At 40.0% G+C, this 21,245-nt stretch overlaps 3 protein-coding genes across 3 annotated transcripts; 2 read left to right on the forward strand and 1 right to left on the reverse strand.

Annotated features, from left to right (window-relative positions):
* Positions 1-1,231: 1,231 nt before the first annotated feature.
* Positions 1,232-2,251, forward strand: PKNH_0512400 (apical merozoite protein, putative; the record flags this gene model as incomplete). The annotated part of the gene is made up of 1 exon (XM_002258219.1): positions 1,232-2,251. The coding sequence occupies one exon, from the start codon at positions 1,232-1,234 to the stop codon at positions 2,249-2,251; it is 1,020 nt and encodes a 339-aa protein (XP_002258255.1).
* A 935-nt stretch (positions 2,252-3,186) lies between these two features.
* On the reverse strand, positions 3,187-3,840 carry PKNH_0512500 (60S ribosomal protein L7ae/L30e, putative; the record flags this gene model as incomplete). Its single annotated transcript, XM_002258220.1, has 1 exon — positions 3,187-3,840. The coding sequence occupies one exon, from the start codon at positions 3,838-3,840 to the stop codon at positions 3,187-3,189; it is 654 nt and encodes a 217-aa protein (XP_002258256.1).
* A 3,058-nt stretch (positions 3,841-6,898) lies between these two features.
* PKNH_0512600 (phosphatidylinositol 4-kinase, putative) lies at positions 6,899-20,560 on the forward strand (the record flags this gene model as incomplete). Its single annotated transcript, XM_002258221.1, has 6 exons — positions 6,899-6,931; positions 7,127-7,248; positions 7,417-19,745; positions 19,872-19,995; positions 20,162-20,266; positions 20,428-20,560. 6 exons carry the CDS (start codon positions 6,899-6,901, stop codon positions 20,558-20,560), a joined length of 12,846 nt encoding a protein of 4,281 aa, XP_002258257.1.
* Positions 20,561-21,245: the final 685 nt, after the last annotated feature.

The following is a 21,245-nucleotide window of genomic DNA, read 5'->3' on the forward strand; positions in this document are numbered from 1 at the left end:
TACATTTCTGAGCAGTGCATACGTGCAACTACGTGTTTTGGGGCCTCCCCCTTCTGCGCGTACTTCGTATCTGCCTATCCATTTTCATATGTCGCCATTTTTACCACAACTTGGGCCTACACCTACACCTGCATGTGTCATGTGCCAAACTTTGTTAAACGCATAAATTCCATTTTACTTTTAAAGGGGACGCCAAATTTTTTGGGAGGCTTTTCTCGCGAAATATGTGGTGGTGTATAGTCACTAACGTGTCACATATATAACGATGAACATGTCGGGAGCAGAATAAATGCGTTGGTGAAGCATCTTTTGCGTACACCGTTCTAGATAGAGTTGGCACTGCGATAGGGGAGTACCTGCATGCAAGTGCAGAGAGGACGAGGTGAAAACTGCGCATATATACGAACTTACTGTAGGATGTGCGTACTCACATAGAAGTATTTGTAATAGGAGGAACAGAAGCAACGTGTATGAGGTGGACATTCCCTTGGTGCGCATTTAAAACCCCCCGCTGCTCTTTACACCAAAGGATGACTCCAAATTTACTGTTTTTTTTTTTTTTTTTTTTTTTTTTTTCCGTATGTGCAAAACGACGTATTGATTGCATCCATTTCGCTCCCCGCGTGAAGGCAAACGCGCTGAGGACACCTCGTGCAAAAGGAAATTGCAGCCCGATTAATCTGCTTTTTTGAAAGTTGGAGAATAACATGAAGCGGGAAAACACATCTTTAAAAAAAGACGTAATAAAAAAAAAATCGTTCATGTGCATGGAGAGGTACTACACACGTAACACACAAACTCATGTTGCATACGTATAGACAAAATGAAAGGTGGCCGTTTGCAACAGAACAGAAACTGAGTGTTGCAATGTACGGCAGAGTGAACTTCCGCGTGCGTGAATGTTTTACATAGCTGTATTTTCCTCTACTGCTTCGACGGACTAGGACAACTCTTCTTCTTTGCAACCAGGAGTGTGTACAGCTGTAGGGTTGTATCTTCCCTGCTCCCGTCGTCTCCTATTATATATATATATATTTTTTTTTTTTCTTCATTTTAGCTGTTTTTTTTTTCCCCTTTATTTTAGCTGTTTTTTTTTTTCCCCCTTCATTTTAGCTGTTTTTTTTTTTTCCCCTTCATTTTAGCTGTTTTTTTTTTTTTTCCCCTTCATTTTAGCTGTTTTTTTTTTTTTTTTCCCCGAATCATTTGGCATCGCGCCTACCTGTGCACACATATGATGAATGTTTTCGTTTGTCTCTCGTTCATTCTGGTTATAAGCATATTCCTCCAGAGCAACCCGGCCAAATGCAACGAATTAAATATAAGTGAAAAGGGGAAGATGTTGTACGATTATTTCTTTACCCCTAAGGTAAGGGGCCCAAAGGATGGGGGTACGGACCAGGATGTCCACACAGGGGATAAGCACCTGTCGTACACAACATCGGAAGCACAAATTAGGCACCACGAACAAGTGCACATAGGAGGAATGAAAAATAATGACCACAAAAAGGAACTGAAAGAGCATATGGATCAGCTAAAAATGCTACATAAGAGTTTAAAAGACAAGGACAAAAATGCACACGATCCTGAGTTGAAAGTAAGTGGAGGCGAAAGTGTGCACAATACTGATGGCACACTGGGGGATACCCATGCTAATGGAGAGGAAACGAGTGATGACAGCCTGGCGAAATATGTGCAAGAAGAAATAAGGAAAAACGAGAAATTAAATAATGAAAAAAAGAGCTATGACGAAATTAACATACTCGAGGATAATTCGAAGAAATTACAAAATGATATTCATACCTGGCTTCAGTCAGTAAAAAACATATCGGAAAAGACAAACAAATTGAAGGACATTAAGACGCAGCTTCTGAACAACATCGCCTCATTAAATGAGACACTTACGGAAGAAATTGAAAACATAAAAGAAATAAAAAAGTTACAAATGGAGCAAAATCAAATATTTTCGGAAAATTGGCTCTACTTTTTGCCTTCCACATTTGACAACCTTGCTAGCCACGGGCAAGACGGCAATTTTCAAGTACTGAACTATTTGGAGAAGTTTAACAGGAGGGATGGTCTTCACGTGAGTGGTGAGAAGGCGAATCTGGAACAACCAAGCGGAACACTTGCAAATGAGGGAAACGTTCGTAAGCAGAATGCGCACACCGACGGAGGGGTGAAGTCGTCCGACTTTCACAGCTTCTGCAACGTGATCGTTCTACTGGCAGTGGTTACCTTTCTGCTCAGCTAGCCATCCATTTAAGAGAATGCACACAAGAGCATATAAATGTATATGCGTGTGTGTATGCGTTTTTCTGGATACCTCTCTGTCGGCGAAAAATATGTGGACTTGCTAGAGCTATGGGATTTTCTCCCTTCTTAAATGAAATCACGAGGATAATTTTCCCCATTTTGTGAATGCAACAGAAACGCCAAAACGGTGTTGTCACTTCGCTTCCTGCAGAAGCATAAGAAGAGGAGTTTTCGTCTAAAGCGGAGATATCCTCCCACTTATTTCTACTTCATGCAAGAGTCGACTTAAGATGAAATATCCCCCCCCCTTATTGGCATGGAAACAAACTGTGTTTTCCACGAATTTTTCGCCCCAAAGTTAACACCCTTTTCCATATTAAACTTTTCAACAAATTGATAAATTCTCCATTTTTAAAAACAACGTGTAAAAATATCAGTTGCGTTTGGAGCAATTCCTTCTGCGCCCAGGGTTTGACGCGTGTGACGCGTGTTACGTGTGTAACGTGTATGGCGTACGTGCCAGGCGGGGTAAATCCTGCAAAACTAGGTAGACACTATAAACACAGCAAGGCCCACCGAATGGGCCGTATGATAGGGACCAAATGGGCACCCTGACGGTAAGTTAAAAGTTCTCAACACTTAGCACACGCTATGGTTAAGTGGATAAATTACGCACAAAAAAAAAAAAAAAAAAAAAAAAAAAAAGGCTTCCCCGAAGAGGAGGAACAATAACGTCGAGCAAATATGTCGTCGCGAAAATATGTTATCGTGAAAATATATTGTCTTAAAAATAAGTTAGGAAAATGTTAAAGATGAGGAGCCAACTACATTGGGTTTTACGCCCGGTGGAGCGCTTAAAATAGGCACGGAAAAATATGCTGCAAAAAAGTATTACAGGGCGGTAAGTGTCTTTTCCCACCCAAAATATATACTCTACGACTGAAAGAACGGATGGTTCTTCTTCACACCGGAGAGCATCTTCTCGTAGAGCTTGGCATAGTTGCTAATCTTCTTCTTACTGCTAAACTCATTGACGGTAGCCTCAAATTTGTCAATGTCTATGTTAGGTTTAGGGAGAAACAAGCAAGTGACTGATCTTTTTAGTTTGCACAAGCGCGCCAATTTATTCTTTGTGGTAACGAAGGTGTAAGGTATCTTATGCTCTTCACAAAAAACGGGCATGTGACATATGATATCTATTGGAAATACATCTATGGCTAGGAAGACAATGCCATCCACTCCTTTCCTAATGGCTTTGACAACCTGCGTTATGCCTATGACGACGAACTTGTTTTTCAGAATTTTTTTTTTCCGTTCTTCTATCTGTTCATTTGTTTTTATGATTTGCATGGCTGTTACTTTAGCATAATACGCATAGTCCAGTATTTTAAGAAAATATTTAAAATACTTTTTTTTCAATAATGGTTCGCTAATTTTTGAGATGAACGACTTGCTGTTTTCGATTTTTATTTCTTCCACCATTTTTTCGTAGCTCCTTTTGGGTTTGCCGTCCTTGTCCTCCACGTGATCCTCCCCCACAATTTCCTCTCCCACGCTCTCCTTGTCGCTGTGATCTCCTTCGTCCATGTTCTCGTAGAGGGGGTGTTGCGCACGGGTTGTCAGTACCACGTTTGGTCTTTGATATGCCGACGGAGTGACTAGTTTGGGTAATAAAATCGTCCAAGGTTCAGTTTACTGTATGCGTATGTATTTATATGTATGTTTATATACTTCTGCATTCACGTATGCGGGAGTCGCCTCGGTTGGAAGCCCGTCGAGTGATATGTAAAATGAGGGAAGAGAAAAATGTCGCGTTTGAGGGGGGGGGGGGGGGGGAGGTAGCGCCGCGGCCTCAGAAAGTCATGTCGTCTCTTCGCCTGTTCAGTCACCGACTCGCCGGTATAACGCCATTTGCCGCTTTAGCAAAAAATGGGAAGGACCTGTAGGAATCGCTCCGTAAGAAATCGCTGCTTTTTCAGTTAATGTATGAGTTCCCCTCTAAAAAAGGGTTTAAGCAAAAAGAGGTAAAAAAAAAATTAAGGAGCAGAAAATGTTTATCCCTTGCTAAGGAAGGCGAAAGGGTTGCAACTTTTTGCAAATACATAACTGCCTATGCGATCGTAAAATTGGGTATACCACCCGATCCGTCGTTGCGTCAAGAAAGGCGAAAAGGTTTTGTTGACACGCGGGAAAAGTTCATACAAGAATGCTAAAAAAGGTATGCAAAGTCGCGCAGAAAAAAAAAAAAAAGAAAAGAAAAAAAAAAAAAAAAAATATAAGCGTAAACATAAAAATACATAATACATGCATATAATAATATAAGGCACAACCTTTGATTCACCTCCACGTATGCGTAACCACGCAGCGTGGCACCTCCGGCCGGGCGAAAGAAAATTGTACACAAAAAAAAAAAATCCACACAACGGAGAAACTTGCGGCAGTTTTCTGTAAAGGGGGAAAATTCAAACGGTGATCAGAAAAAGCGTAATACTTTAAACGTAACGATGGCGCCAGGGCGACAGCAACTTGGCGATCACCCAAAGGACGGACGAATTTTGATTTTGCATGATGTTTAACGAAAAAATACGATCAGTTTGCATTCGCAACTGAGGGAAAGTCTTCCTATTTGGCGGAAGTTGGTAAATAATGAATACATATAATAAATGGATACGTAAATGTATTTTCATATATATAGCTGCATATACGCGTGTGGCGGCTCGTCCTTCTCAAGAGCGCAAACTGTTGGACGACTTGGTGTGGAATATGCCGCGGGTGTGGGGTGGGAAATAGTTTACGCTCCCGCTATAAAATGTAAGGTTCGAGAAAAGTTATACAAAAGAAGATGCGTGCGTATGCATGTACACATACGCGAAAAAATAAATGACAGCTCGCAACGGAAAAAAAAGTAAAAAAAAAAAAAAAAAAAAAAAAAAAAAAAAGGAAGATATCGTACATTTTTTTCTTCCGTTGGGCCATTTTGCCTTTTTCCTTATTGACAAATGCGCCCCAGCAGGTAAAGAACAGAAATGTGCACAGAGAGTTTTGTTTATTTTCCCCTTTCCACCAGTTTATGCTACCCAAATGAAGATCATTTGAAATCCGCGAATCTGCATAATTTCCGCGAATTTTCCGCGTTCGTCGCTCTTTTTTTGTGCGTACTTTATGTGTGTCATATGCTGGGCGTGAGGCCCAACAGGGCATACATGTGTACCACGTTTTCACGTATACCTATACGCACTTGCAGGCACCTTCCTATGCACCTGCACGAATATTACAGAAGTTGTCACGTGCAACCTTCTTAGCGGAAAGCAACCCCTACATGCAGGGGTACAATTTAAGAATCAGCTGGAGGTGGAAAAATGACAAAAATGCTTTAGCCTAGCGGCATCTTCCTTTTTTTTTTTTTTTTTTTTTTTTTTTTTATCATAATTTGGCAAATTATAGCAAAGAGAAATAGGAAATAATATAATTACAGAAAGGAAGAAAAAGCAAGGAGGGGAGGAATAAAATAAGAAAGGAGGAATAAAATAAGAAAGGAGGAATAAAATAAGAAAGGAGGAATACTTCCACTCTTGTGCGTGCCTGTGTGTGTGTGTCAGCTCGCACTAATTTGAACCCACGGGTGGAAAACAAACACTGGTGGGAAGCAACATTGATGGACGCAGCCTTCGTCAATTGGCCTTTGTACATGTGTGGGCTTGTTTATATGTATACCTCCGCGTGCATCATTCCACTGCTACGCTGTATCGCATGGTGAGTAACTAACCGTAGGAGGGAAAAATGAAAAGGAGACAAAACAATTTTATATGGAAGATAAAAGAAAAATACCCAGATAACAAGTAAATAAAGAGCAATTTTTTTTTTTTTTTTTTTACTTTTTTTGTGTGAAGAAATTGCAGCCGCGTTGTTGTTAACCCTAAATGGGTGCCATTTTTACATAAGACAATTCCTTTTTGTTAATCTTGCTAGGGGTCCTTACGTGTTACCTTGCGATAAGTTATGTGATTATGCCATCACGCTTGTGCGTCTCTGCGGTGATGTTGCGTTGAATCACCTTTCCCTCTCATTCTGGCGGAAGTTAATTTCGCGGTTGATTGGTTGCCCCCTTTTTTTTTGCCCCCCACTTTGTGTACATAGGTGTGTATATATACATACACCCGGTGGAGAATTTTTTTTTTTTTCGTTTTGAGGCCGCCACCCCGATATGCGCCCCTTTTTCACCTTCTTGTGACGTTCTTTTACGCTTTTCCGTTTGACCCATTTGATTAATTTGCGACTTTGCAATTTTGTGATTTAGCTGTGGCACCGCACATAGTGTTGTCGTTTCGCCGCTTCATCGTATTGTTTGTCCCTCGTGTGATCAATTCTTACGCACCATTTGATAAACGCATCGTTTGTTCTTTATTTTATTTAACTTTCTTTTCTTTCTTTTATTTATTTATTTATTTATTTTATTTTTTTGTTCCTGTTAATTTTTTTTTTTTTTTGTGTGTGTATGTGTCGCTCTCCTCTTTTTTTCTTCCTTTTTTTTGTATTTATCAATTCGTCCGACTGGATGACGGAGTAGGAAGATAAGAAGCAGAGCCCCACGCCCCGGCGTTGTATTTCTCCACCAAGGAGAGAATATATTGGAGATCAGCCCATCATGGGGAGAAACAAAATGGAGGAAAGACACAGAGTAATATGCACGCTGTGTAGAGCAGGCGAACAACTTGTGCTTACACATGGGATTTTTGTATGCCGATGATTATATAGAGAAGCTTTTATTGCGAGTGATGTTTTCCCATTATGAAGCTCATTCCTGCACGATGTTGCAACATTTTAACGTATTTCCCCCTTTATTTTTATTTTATTTTTTTCCTACGCGTGGTAGGCCCTGAAGGATGTCAACATAGAGAACATATTTAAGCATGTGGTCCCCTTTGGGACGGGGGGAAGGAAGAAAACGGCGTTGATTTTTTACCTTTGTAACTCCCTTGAGGAAAGGCACCTGGAGTAGGTCCCAAATGGGTGGCATGAAGAGGGGAAAGAGACTCACCCACAGTGTGCGCAAGTGCGCAAAGAGTACCCAAGTGTATGTAGAAGTACTCAAGAATATAAAAAGGAATGTTCGTAATAAATATGTGATCCCATCATTTTTATTTTTCCCTTCACCCCCTGTAGACGCAACGACATTCTGCTACTCTACCTGAGTCTGCTTCCATCATTCCAAGGTCACCTCGAGAAAGTGTTCCAGGAAAGGAGATTCAGATGGAGAAGACAGGAGAAGGGATACGTACATGTGGAGGAATCCGAATTGGAGTTGGCTCTAAGGTTGAGCAAACTGAATCTGCTCTTTAGCTACATCATCACCCATATCTCCTATTTCGTATCGCTCAGTAGGAAGAAGAAAGAAGACACCTCCTCCCTTCAGTTATTTATTGAGCATATGCACGTACGTACATTTCTGACGCTACAAAAATTTGTATACGAAAAAAAAAAAAGAAATCAATTGGAAAAATTAATAACTCTCAATCATTTAAAAATATTATTAACTTTTTTAATTAATATTTACAAGTATAAAATTTATCAAGTTTTAAATGAAGAAAAGTTGTATATTATTTCAAAGTTTATTTTTTTAATTATTTACTTTTTTTGTCATATAAAGGACAATTCCAAAACAGAAAAATTGTTTATTTGTTTTTATGATTATGTGTACCATGTGTCTGAATTTTTTATTAGCAAATATTTATACTACCTGGGAAGAAATGGCAAAGATGCCAATGTGTTGTTGCTGTATTACCAGAACATGATTAGCTTTGTGTGTGATTATATGGGGAAGCTTAAAATTTTGAAGCACGTCGAGAGATATATTTTGAATAATGGAAAGAGCCCCTTTTGCAGTGTTACCCTCCTCAATGTTGTGAAGAACACCGTGGAGCGCCACTTGCTATGTGCACAGGGGGAAGAAGATCATTTGATGAAGTTGAGGAGGAGAGAGGTGTCTCCTCCGTCGAGCCTACATAATGAGGGTAGTCTCATAGCGGATCAGAAAAATGGAAAGAAGGACAGCATCCTCCTGATGCACAGTAAAACGGTTAGCCAATTTGTATTTTTGAAGCTACTTCGATTGGTGGAAATATTATTAGTGAAGAAGGACAGAATTTATTTAACCGTCTATTTGCACGAGACGATACGGAGAGTAACCAAGTCAACATTGGAGGAAGCTTTCCTCATTCTTAAGGGGGGAGAAGACAGGAAGTGCAAGAATAATATGATGATGATATACGATCGGATGTTCCACCTTTATGAGTACTACTGTAACACCCTTTTTTATATAATAAACCGAAGTGATAAAAGGAAAATACGAGAGAGAAGAGGAGAATTCAACACCTCAGGTTCTACCAATACGACCTACATGTACTTGCTGAACAGCTGCATTTTTAACCTGTACGAAATATATCTAGTTCTAATCCTCCTTCTTCATGTAACTCCAAATGAGGTGCGAACCATTTTGGGATGTAATAAATTTTCCCTCGTAAAGAAAATGCTACGTATCCACATCGGAGAAATGGAAGTCACTCGAATTGTAAACCTGTCTATATTTTTCTTTGACGTCGTGTTGAAAAATGTGATGAAAAGTGCAACGATGGGACATTACGCCTTCACCATTTTGAAATGCCTCCTTTGGAATGATAAAAAATTAAGTAAATTTTTTCAAACAATGGTAGGGATATATGGTGGGAAGATAAAAGGATGTGCCATTATCGGGTGGAAGGAGAATAGTATTCCCCGTGTGAACTGTTTGGAGGAGGCAGATCGAACCGAACAGAATGAGGAACCTCAACGTGGGTATAGTCACACTGATGTATTAACATCCCATGGGGATCGTGTATTGAGGGAAGCCTCCCTGAGTAGTGCAAATTTGATTGTAAACGAAAAGAACAGTTTTGTCATCCAGGTGAATAGGTACATGAAGTTGAATTGGGCCCATTTGAGTGGGCTGTCATCGGGGGGGATGGGAGATGTGCCGGATGGTGCCGTGTGTGTGGGAAGCACTTCGAATAGGACGGATGGTGAGGAGGTGAAGGATGAATTGGATCTGCTGAAGCGCCTCAGCAGGAGCAGTACCAATAGGAGCAATCCGCGCTGCAGCCGAGGAGATGTCAGAGGAAGGGAAGAAATCTACACCAAGTGTTACTTCCCATTACTGATGAAGCATCTGCTGTCTCAGCTAATAAAAAGAAAGAAAAAGAAAAGGGTCCAAGATGATGTGGAGAGCAACTGTAAGAACTATCTAGCAATATACATTAACAAATTGCACTATTATTGTAATAATATTTTTACGTATAAACCCATGTTTAAGTATAACTTCAGCTCCTTTGTGAGGAGCCATATGACAAAAAAGAAGAAACACCTGATAGAGAATGTGACATTTTTTAATCGAATGTTTAGCCTATATAGTAACAAAAAAAAAGGGAGTGACAAGAAAAAAAAAAAAAATTTTTTCTTCACTAATAAAAGTTTTGTCATTTCAAATATAGAAAGAAAGTACAGCTATTCAAATTACACCTTGCTGAGGAAAATTTTTAATTACAAAATCTCCTACTTTGATAATGAACATTATTATATGAACTTTCTATTTAATTTAAAATTTTTGCACAATCTGAATGATTATATTAATGAGTACTTTTTGCTTAAGAAAAAACAGCTAAACAAAAAAGCTATTTTTAATATAAGCTTGAACCTTAAGGACAAGATAAAGAAGATGAAGCCCGCACCAAACGATCTGTATGGCCACCCTGTGGGCAATGGCTCTGTCCACTCACTGGAAGGATTTGGAAAAACCGATTTAAAGGGGCACTGGAAAAGTGAAAACATCGTTAAAGATTTTTGGGACAGTAATGTGTGTATATATTCCAGACAGAAGAGAAGAGAAAAAGAAGAAGGAAATATGCTGCTGCACTTTTTATTTATAAATTACAATTATTGCGTTTGTAGGAAAGACCCTGGTGAACATATGAGTCGCTTTTTCCTTCTCATTTTGAAGTCCTTCGACAGTGTAATTCCGTATGTACACATATACAAATACATTTGTGCGCTGCTTCTTTTTCTAATTTCGTTCGTGGAGCGGAAGCCTCTGTCGCGGAGGGATGTCCTGCGCGTGGGGGGAGGAGCCAGCACGACAGGGAAGGAAGCTGAAATGGCAGCAAAAATGGCAACAACGGTGGCGGCAACAGAAATGGCAACAACAGTGGCGGCAACAGAAATGGCAACAGAAATGGCAACAGAAATGACAGCAGCGGGAACTGCAGACTGCTTAAATAACGCAGTGGAAGTGGGTGAGAAAGGGGACCCCACCAAATACGGGAAAAACACATGGCAGGAAAGACGCGATGGAGGTAAGGCTTGCCCTGTGGGGGGTAGTGCCGTGAGCAGAATTCTCCTACAAGGAGTGGCAAGGGAATACGGTCGAGTGGAGGAAGATGTGATGGGTGAAATGAAGAGGGTAGGAGTTGGGGGGGGTAAGGTCCCACTGGGTAAGTACCCCCTGCTGCAAAGAACGAGCAATCGAAAGGCAGCCCTAAAGATATTGATGGGGACAGTGGACCGGTTAAAGACACACCTGTTCAGCAACACCTTCCACTATCTGTACCAAGATGTGAAGAAGTACAACAAATATGTAGCGATGCTATCTCTGTACTTTTACAAACTGTACTTCACATTACTTTATTACGAAATATACGAGAAGGATTATCTCCATGGGGATGAAATAGATATGTTGAAGAGGAAAATAGCAGAAATAACTCCTATTCTGAGTGTAAAATATTTAAACAGGAACAACATACATAGTGTGTGTAATCTAGAAATTATAAAATCCATCAAAGAAGATCGAACGGAGAATAATGATCAGCTACAGGTTAATAGTAATGATGTGGAGAAATTGTACGTTATCATAATGCATTACATAGAAAGTATGAGGAGGAAGGAATATATTCTATACTCTCTGTACCTACTTATCGATAAGGCCATTTTCAGAAATAAATATATCCACAAAAATGTAAAAAAGTTAATTGATTTTAAAGTGTACATTTTCCTACATGACATGAGAGAATTTCACGACTACAGCGTTATCTTCTCCACTTTTTTTTTACAAATGAATATAATGAGCTATAATAAGATCATCAGGAATTACATTTATTTTATATTTGACCAGATGTTCAAGTTGAAGTTTAACGTTCTATTGGATGGAAATTTTCTCACTTGTTTTTTGAAGAACCTCGAGAAGAGCAGCCTGGACTATGCATTTTCCAAGATGATTTATGAGGAGAAGAAAAAATTTAAAAATTTTATCGATAAGAAAAAGAGCACCATGATAAAAATTATTTACAAAGTCAATTTGTATATTACTATAAATTATCTCCTCTTTTTGAAGATGCTAAATTGCTGCAAGTTTTTTCTAAATCTCTACTCTTTTTTCTACTACGAGTTTTACATTTTCTGTGTTAACAAGTATGTAAAGAGATATCGGGGCAGGGAAGACGACAACAATGACGATAGTGACGATGGTGATGATATTGATGGGGGTTGTTACTACGGGGGCACGTCTGAATTGCGCGGGGCCAAGCGGTTGTCTTCCTCATGCGCTGACCGCAGAGACAAGGGCACCCAAGGGATAAGCGCTCTTTCAAATGGTTCCGTGGGAGCTGAGGCAACAGAGCTACTCAAGGGAGAAAAACACAAAGACGGTTCTGCCCCACGGGTGAGGAGCACCCCCTTGTCGATCGACAAAAGGAGTTTTACGAAGAGGAGCCGCAGCCGAAAGACAGCATTCAAAGGTTCGCGCTCTAACCATGGTATAATCGGCCGAAGGAGGAGGAAAATAAACTCCAACTTCTTTCAGACAAATAAGGAGTTTAGCGAGTTCTTTGAGAACACCAGTTATGAATCTCACAAATCGCTCCGAATGGATCGGGCACATCGGCCGGAGCAGTCACGACGCGCACGCCGTGTGATGCCAAGCGAGACACAAAATAACGAGTCCAACTATTTCAAGGTTTTAAAAAAAATCAGGGGAGGAAACACATTTATTTGTAACCTATACGATGTTAAGATAAGCAAGAAAATGGTCTACAACAAAAAACACATCAAGGAATACATGAACACGATCAATTTTATCATCACCATCTTTCTAACGACCAACATAAATAACCTGAACATGGATACATTGAATAATAACTACATGTATATCATTTCAAAAATTATTAAGAAGAACTTCAAGTTTTATTTTTTCTATTTTTATTATAACATTTTCAGAAAGAAGAGCAAACGATTTAAAAGTATCTACAGCGTTAATGTGGATACCATTGTGAATAACTCCTTTGGTGGGAGCGCTACCATCGGAATGAATGACACTCTGGGAAGAAACGCTACTGACACACGAAATTGTAACATCTCCAAACTTAGTATTAAGAACAAATATATATACGTATTGTATACTCTGTCTACCATCCTGTCCGTGTATAACTACAAGTACGCCTTTTTCAATTACTACTTTTTTGTCTTCTACAAAATTGTGAAGATGCTAGCCATGATGACTGCAAGGTCCATATCGATAGGGAATTATCTGGTGGATCGTTGTGGGGGGTTAGCGTCAGTACGGGGGGAGCACACCGACTGTGCCGGGAAGGACGCTGTGGAGGGGATAGTGCCGGATCATCTACAGAGGCGGAGAGCACACTGTATACTCTCTCACCTGAGCAGAGCAGAGAGGAGATTCCTTCAAAGCGACCTGCTTATGATTAAGCGTTACGTGAATGACTATATAAGAGAGAGCAAGGTACAAATAAATAGGAACCTATTTCGTAGCGGTGTGCCACATAAATACGTTCTGGAGAGGTACACAACCCTTATTAATAACATACTTCTTCTATTGTTATTCACGAACTACTTATCCCTGACGTATCATAATATAAATCTGATAGAAAATAAAATAGTGCAAAGGAAGATCAACCTGCTAGAAAAGTACAAGCATTATCTAATGAACAGAATTCTTCAGATATATTTTTTAAATATTCCGTATTTGTGTAACTATTTGGTGGTCACGTTGGAGTTTTGTCTCCTCTTCAGTAGGACCCTTCTGACATTAAATTATAGCTCCTTCTCTATGATTAAGGAAATGAAAGGCATTTTCAGAAATGGCTACATGTATCGCTTGGTCAATTATTTGAACGCGTTGCAAAATATGAAAACTTTCTACCACCTCAGTTTTTACCGGAGCGCTAATTTATATTTCCACAATTATAAGAAGGTAGCCGATGAGAAATTTGACTGCTTCGGGGCGGGAGGCATAGTAGGCGTAGGAAGGAAGGACATCGATGTAGAACGTAGTTGTAGTAGCGTCCATCGTGGGAAGACCACCTTGGAGCGCCCTGCGGAGGGCGACAGTGATGGTAGCCTGAGCGAGTACGACGACTACATCTACAAAGACGCATTTAAAGAGGTGAAGGAAGTGCTAAAGAAAAAAACGAAGCAATACATGAAAGATTACTTCGAGATAAGCATGAAGAACATCTTTTACCTTTTGGATTGCTTCAAGGACATGTCGACCATTTCTCTTTTTCTAACTTCTTACCTCTACGAAAATGCAAACATAAGGGACATGTACGGTACCCAGCATATACAGAGCATGAACAATATTTATTTGTATAATTTTAAAGCGCTCAAGATGAATTACTACTTTCTATGCAGCGTATTTTTATCAGTTGTGGAGATTTTCAATTACACTTCTAACTTTTTCCACTCCTATAACTATTTAATTGATCTGTATGGGAAATACAAATATAGTTACTTCCTTTACGACTACAGCTTGCGTAATTTTTTTTCCTTTTTCAATATATACATGTTTGAGATGAGTAGGTGTCGACAGAGGAAGAGAACGTTTCTAAATTTGAAGAATCAGGTGAGCACTGTGTGTATTGGTGATATCTTTGATTTTAACAAGTTACTCCTCCAGAAGGGATTTCTATTTCTGTGTTTTTTTTTTTACAATTTTGAGAATGTCTTGCCAGACATTTATTGCGTCAACTGCGCGAATAAGTATTCTATTGGATGCTACGATAGGAACGCCCTCCCCGTGGATTTGGATTTTGTGCGTCATAGCAGGAAGGGGAAGGCCACTGTGAGGGGGGTGTCGAAGGAAGACGCAGTAAGCGGAGTTACTATGGGCCCTTCGACCGGAATTGTCAATGCCCAGAGCTTCCTTGGAAAGAGGAACAGAAGAAAGGTATATAATCATCTAAGTGGCAGTGGTGGTGAAGACACCATCGCTGTGAAGGATTCGAACAGAGAAGGGAAGATATCGCAAGGAGGATATTTCGAAATGTTTTACAGTAGAGAAAGGAATAAGGAGATGGCCGTTTCGGTCGAACATGCAGGTGGTATAGACCCCCTTGAGACGGAAACCCATATGAGCAGAGGCATTAGAAAAATTGATGAGGAAGTAATTCATTTTGGTGAGAATCGAACGAATGGACATTTCGAGGAGATTGATGCACAAGAGGGGGATCATTCTTCCGGGGAGAAGCTCACACTGGAAGAGAAAAATTCTCACAGTAGAGATAGAAAACTCAGTCGGGATGTGTCCACTCCCGTGCGGAAGAATGGCTCCAAAACGGAAAATGGGAAAGCGAATGAGGAGCATAGTAAGCCCACTGGAAAGTACATTGGAGGGATTATTTCCTATTTTAAAAATAAAGTAACTCGAATGGGCAACAAAAAGGGAGGGGGAGGGGCGAAAGAACAGGTGAAGAAGAAAATGCGAAATGGTTACTCCTATTATGGCGATTCTGTAGATGCGGAGGAGCATGCCAAGTGTAGTTCCTGCGGAGCGAACAACGAATGGGGCGGGAAAAATCTGGTCAGAGATTCTTCCACCGCCGAAAGGGTTGTGAACATGAGGGGAGAGGACTACGGTATTTATGACAGAGAGGGCCAATCTGTTCAACCAGGCCAACCCAGTCAACACCGCGATGGTGGCGATGAGGGTGAGCTTTGCGCGCGGAGGTTGAGGGAGAAAGACGTGGAGCTTCTGAAGGCGTACAAGTATCTGCTGGCTTACCAGAAAGGAAATAAAAGAAGGCTGTATGATTACCACTTGAAGGAAGAGCTTCGCTGCATGTGTATAAACAAGTACATCCATGTGTGCAATTTAGTTTACAATTGTCTGATGTACATGTACGAACTCAAGTACAAATATAAGGATATGAAGAAGAGAAGGTTCTGCCTATTTACTTATACAAGGCTTACGAGGAAAAAAGAGATGGAGAGTATGAATAGATCTAAAGTTAAGAACGAAATTGTTATCAACACGAGGCATTTACTTAACCTTGACTTCATGATTATGAGCACTCTACATCTTGCAGAGAGCATCTACATCAACCTATACAAGTGTAAGTTGTTCACAGATATGTGTATCTTCAATAATATAAAGTATGTCTGTTTGGAAAATAGCGAGGCGAAGAAGAAGAATAGTTACCAGAATGGAACTCATATTGTCCATTCGGGAAGTAATTGCAATAATGTCACAGCTATTTCGGAGCGAAAGCACAGAAGAGATGTGGATGGAAGTGCTTACCATTCGGATTACTTGACGTATGAGGAGAGTGCCAACGGTGGAAGTTCCTTAAGTACACGCGATGTGCCTGAGGAGGAGGGCGACGATTGCTCTGAGAAAATGAAGCGGGGTGCGAGAATTCGGAGAACTACATCCCTCGATGTGGTAAGCGGCAGGGATAGCGATAGCGACAGCAGCGATGATAGCAGAAAAACGAGAAGGGGAAAGAAGGAAAAAAGCAAAGGTAAAAGTAGTAGGAGGAAGAAGAGAAGTGTGAGGAGAATGACCTTCTTCCTGAGGAGAAGGAAAAAACACGATTCTTCAAAAAGCAGCAAAAATCTGTCCATTAACAATTATCTGTTTGCTGAGAAAAGCGTGTCGAAGAAAAGCTGCAAAATTAAGGAGCCCACGATTAACTACTTTCACAATTATAAAATTTTGTCGGACAAGTATAAAGCCAAGTTGGCAAGAATGAAGAAGAAAAAGAGAAAGAAGGAGAAGGAAAAGGAGAAAGAAAAAAAAAAAAAAAAGGAGAAGAAGAAGAAGGAGAAAAGGAAAAACAAGGGAAAGAAAAAAGGAGACCAAAGTGAAGCAATTAGATCGACCAACGGAAATGCCTTTTACTACTATGATGGAATTTATCATATTGACGAGGATCATGAGGATGAGCATAGACCTAGTGGGAAGTCCAAATGGAACATGCGGAGATTTTTCTTTCGACGAAAGAGGGGAGAGGGAGACCCCTCCGATGGAAGCGCATACAACGAAAGGGGAAACGCTTCTTCTGTTTATCGTGCAAGTGATCCGGTCCGAATTAATAACCTGTTTGTGAAACAGCAATGTAGGAGGATGAAAAACAATGTCATGAATGATCTACTCAGAATGGAGCAAGGCAATCTTGAAGAGGAAAACATGGATCAGATAAAACAACTATTCATAACTTTTAACAATAATTACAAGGAGAAAAAAATCAGTGGTTACATTAGTAACATATTCAGTTATACTTCGCTGCATTCCAACTTTAACATCTTCTATAGAAGGCATTTTGAAATGTTTGGGCATAAGGTAAAAGTGGGGAGAGGGTTGCTCAAGGCACTGTACTCATACTACTACAGACATAATTTATCGACATTTTATAAGCTTTTTAAAAAGATAGAATATATATATGTATACTTAAATTTGCATTTTTACAACTCTCTTTTTAATATGGACGTGAAGGAAGTGAATGAAGACATTGAAAAGTATTCCTTATTCATGGTGGTGAAGTACATCAAGAGACACATGCATAACAACCCCAAGCTGTACTCTACCTTCATAGTGAGGGTGTTAAATTGTGTAAACAGCGCAGTTCACAAAATGACAAACTATCTATGCATGTACCTTTATAAGGATCTCATGAATATTCTCCATCAGTACTTGATACAAGTCAGCATAAGCAACAAATTAACTCTGAACAAATATAACTTATTTTTACTGAAGAAGAATAAGCTTACATACGTTCCTATTTCTAATATTTTATTTCTGCACTGTAATCAGTTGAGCCTTAATGATATAATGAAAATTCTGTACAGTCATCCACAGTATGGTCTCTTCCAAAGAACGCTGGCGGTTAGCAATTTGCTGTATTGGTACAAGAAAAGCACCATCACAAATTGTATTTATTTGCAGCTCTTTGAGTACTTGAAGGTGGATCTAGGGAACCGAGTTTTTTTCTTCATCGTTTTTTTCTCCCTGCAGTCTTTCCTCTTTCTATATCAGTTCTTTTTGAATTTGCACACTTACATTGATGATGAGTATTTGGTTGACTTTGCCTCCTCCTCCCCTTACGAAGGGAAGAGGCATCACGGAATTCAGGAACTCACCGATGGTGGACGCGAGGAAGAAACGCGCATTGTGAGTGCTTGGGATGACAAACACATTGTAAGCACGCTGGACGAACAACACATGCATCACCAGTGTGTGCTCTTCAACACAGAGATGTTTGCCCGTAGGACGAACCCACTGAAAAACCTGCTCATGCTACTCTTTCCAAAGAGTAAAAGAAACCCTCCCACGGGAGCAGGAAGAACTGACAAACATGGAGACAACACCACAAGTGGTAGCAAGCATCAAAAAGAAATCAACATCAATAATTTTATTTTTTTTAAGTACCAAAGTTACGTGAAGAAATCACACGTTCTTTCCATAAAGTGCTTTCTTATAAAAAAATTATTGGTCCAAAATTTGAGTGAGAAAAATAGGAAGGCACTGATAGAATCGTGTCGTTTTCATAATTATGTTTTTTACACAAGTCAGCGAGCAGCCCAGTTGGACAAAAATATTCAAGAGGATTTTGTAAAAATGGAAATGCAGAATTTTTTCAACAATATGGATGTGCGGAAGATAAAACTACTGACTAGCAACAATATCGTTTGGGGCGTATCCGATGAGGTGAAGATTCTTATGTCTGCCACGAGGACGCCCATTCTGTTAACCTTCAAGACATTCAAGAAAGAGCAACTTGTAATAGATACTCCCATGAGTGGAACCACACTTGGATGTATTCCAGGCAGTCATTCAAAGGAGGTGATGCCATCGGACCATGGGGCGAACGAACGGAAGTACCATCGCATGTGGTCTCTTCCAAATGTCAGGATGGCAATTTCCAATGGTGCCTCGGATAATGCTCCTCCATCGAAGAAGAACGATCGAAGTTTATTTGTCGAAGGAGAAAAAACACCGGAAGAGGATACGAGGAGTGGTACCAAAAAAAGATTACATTCTTATTACTTATCCAGAGAGGAACATAAGGGGGGTTTAGGGACATACGAACATGCAAAAACCGATTGTGTAAAAAGAAGCGTAAAGTTGGCAAAACAACATATGGAAGGTAGCAGCAGTTTAACTCTCCCGTCTTTACAGAGTGGCCTTTTGACCTGCCCCCAAAGGAACCTCAATTGCCAGGATGTTTCATATATATACAAAGTTAATGATGATGTGAGGCAAGACAAACTGGTCATACAGATAATTCACATTTTCATCCACATCCTAAGTGACTATAAATCTTTTTATAATTTATTTCCTTACAACATCGTAACGAATAAGTATAGCAACGTACATGTGAAGGGGGCGGAGGGGGAACACAATGGCAGGTCCGCCGAGAATGAGGCAAAGACGCAGAATGGGCGCAAATTTTCCTTCTCCTTCCGTCTCTTCGGGAGGAGGAAAAAGGGGCGCAACGATCAGCGTAACGATGAGAGTAACGATAAACGCAACGATGAACGCAACGATGAACGCAACGAACAACGCAACGAGGGGGGAGCCAAGGGGGAAGTGAGCAAAAAGGATTTCTCCGAAGGAAACACAAGTAAAAGGGATCGCCCTAAAAACAGTACCATCCCGCGAGGCACCACCGACCAGGGTGATGAGAATACCCCCCTGAGGGAAGAGCCACACTCCCCAGTCAAACGCAGTGACCGTGGGAACGGAGAGAAACAAGAAATAAAGCAAAGCAGAGATGCCCCGCAAAAGGAGCACTTCGAACGAACCATAATTCCATACGTACCAGAACACGTTAGCGGGTACTCCAAACAAGTAGAAACATTGACCAAAAAAAAAAAAAAAAAAAAAAGAAAAAAATTCGAAAATTTCGGGGCAGTAATTGAAGTATTAGCAAATACAAAAAGCAGACATGAAATAGGAAGGAAATATAAAAATATAATAAAGTTTTACCACTTGAAATTTTCTCACATGAACACGTATATATATGCTTTGAAAAATTTTATCTGCTCTTTGGCTGCTTACTCCCTTCTGTCTTTTGTTTTGCAAGTGAAGGATAGACACAACGGGAACTTACTGTTTGATGATTACGGAAATATTATCCACATAGACTTTGGTTATATCTTGAATATCTACCCGGGTAAACAATCTAGCTCATGAGGGGAAAATGTCATCCTGCCTGTTTGAACAATACACATGTGCATATCCATAAGTCAACAATCTCACATGTGTCTTTTTCCTCCCCCCCCCTTTTTTTTTTTTTTAGGCATCTCAATAAACTTTGAACTGGCCCCTTTTAAGTTAACGAGAGAAATGATCATGCTCCTCACCATCAAAAGTCAGAAGAAGCAGTATTTTATTTTTACCTACATCCAGTTGGTTGTCAAGGGGTAAGGAAAGCTTCTCCCTCCATGTGCGCACCGTTGATTATTCCACTTTGTTGGTTTTGAGACCGATTCGCTGTGAGTCGTTCATTCATTATACAAGCACAGATATTACTGTATTTTATTTTATTATATTTTTTCCCACCCCCACCCCCTTTTGTACACCGCGTAGGTACCTGCTCCTGAGGGAAAAGAGCGACTGGCTCATTTCGTCCATTCTGAGTCTGTCCCACTCGGACATCAATTGCTTTAAGTACAACACGGTGGAGAAGTTGAGGTGAGATCAGTCGATGGGAATAATAAAAAAAAAAAAAAAAAAAAAAAAAAGGAAAGCATGCACTACTGAAGGGGTCTATATCCGAAAGAGGCACGCCGTTTCATCGCCTTCCCCACCATGACTACATGTTTGTCTGTCCATCACCTCCCCCTTTCCCGCAGGAAGCGCCTGAAACTTGATAAAAGCGATAACGATGCCAGCATTTTCATGATAAATAAAATCCATCAGGCATACAACAACATAACGACGATTATGTACGACTACATTCAGAATATCCAACAGGGGATCCAGTGATCATTGAAAACTAGGCAACCTGTAATTACGTGGGTTAATCTTTCAATTTGACTGTTCACCAGAAGGGTGAGGGGAAGAGACCCGCACAACATAAGTGCTACCTTCACCTGCAAGGTACAGTACATATACGAGACACACTACTTATCCTAGTAGCATTTCCCATTTTTTTGCAACTTCATTTTGGTACGTCCATACGTATTGTGTTTTTTTTTTTTTTTTTTTTTTTTTTTTATTCTCTTAAAAAGCAACGCTTATGCGAATGCAAAATTGGAACATAATGATAGGCATATATAAAGTTGTTGACGTGTCACTATATATGGGAGGGAGCAAATGGACAGTCCCTCCCCAACACGCACATGAATAAAACACACAAACGAGCAAGGGGAGCGGAAAGAGTCAAATTTTTAATTACACACATGTACATACACACAATGTATGAATAATATGTAAGCACTTTTGCATACATGTCAATTAAAAGAGAAAAGGTTAATTGTGCCCTGGGTGAGGGTGAATAATGCTGCTAAATACAGACAAAAGGGAAAAAAAAAAAAAGAAAAAAAAAAAAAAAATTAAACCAAACTAAGTGGAACAGGGGGGACGGATAATATAAAAAGGTAAAATGATAAAAATTGGAACGTAAAAATGAAACAAAAAAGAGAAATCGAATGATGGGAAACACACCCAT

Source organism: Plasmodium knowlesi, assembly GCF_000006355.2.
Source record: "Plasmodium knowlesi strain H genome assembly, chromosome: 5".
Taxonomy (NCBI): domain Eukaryota; phylum Apicomplexa; class Aconoidasida; order Haemosporida; family Plasmodiidae; genus Plasmodium; species Plasmodium knowlesi.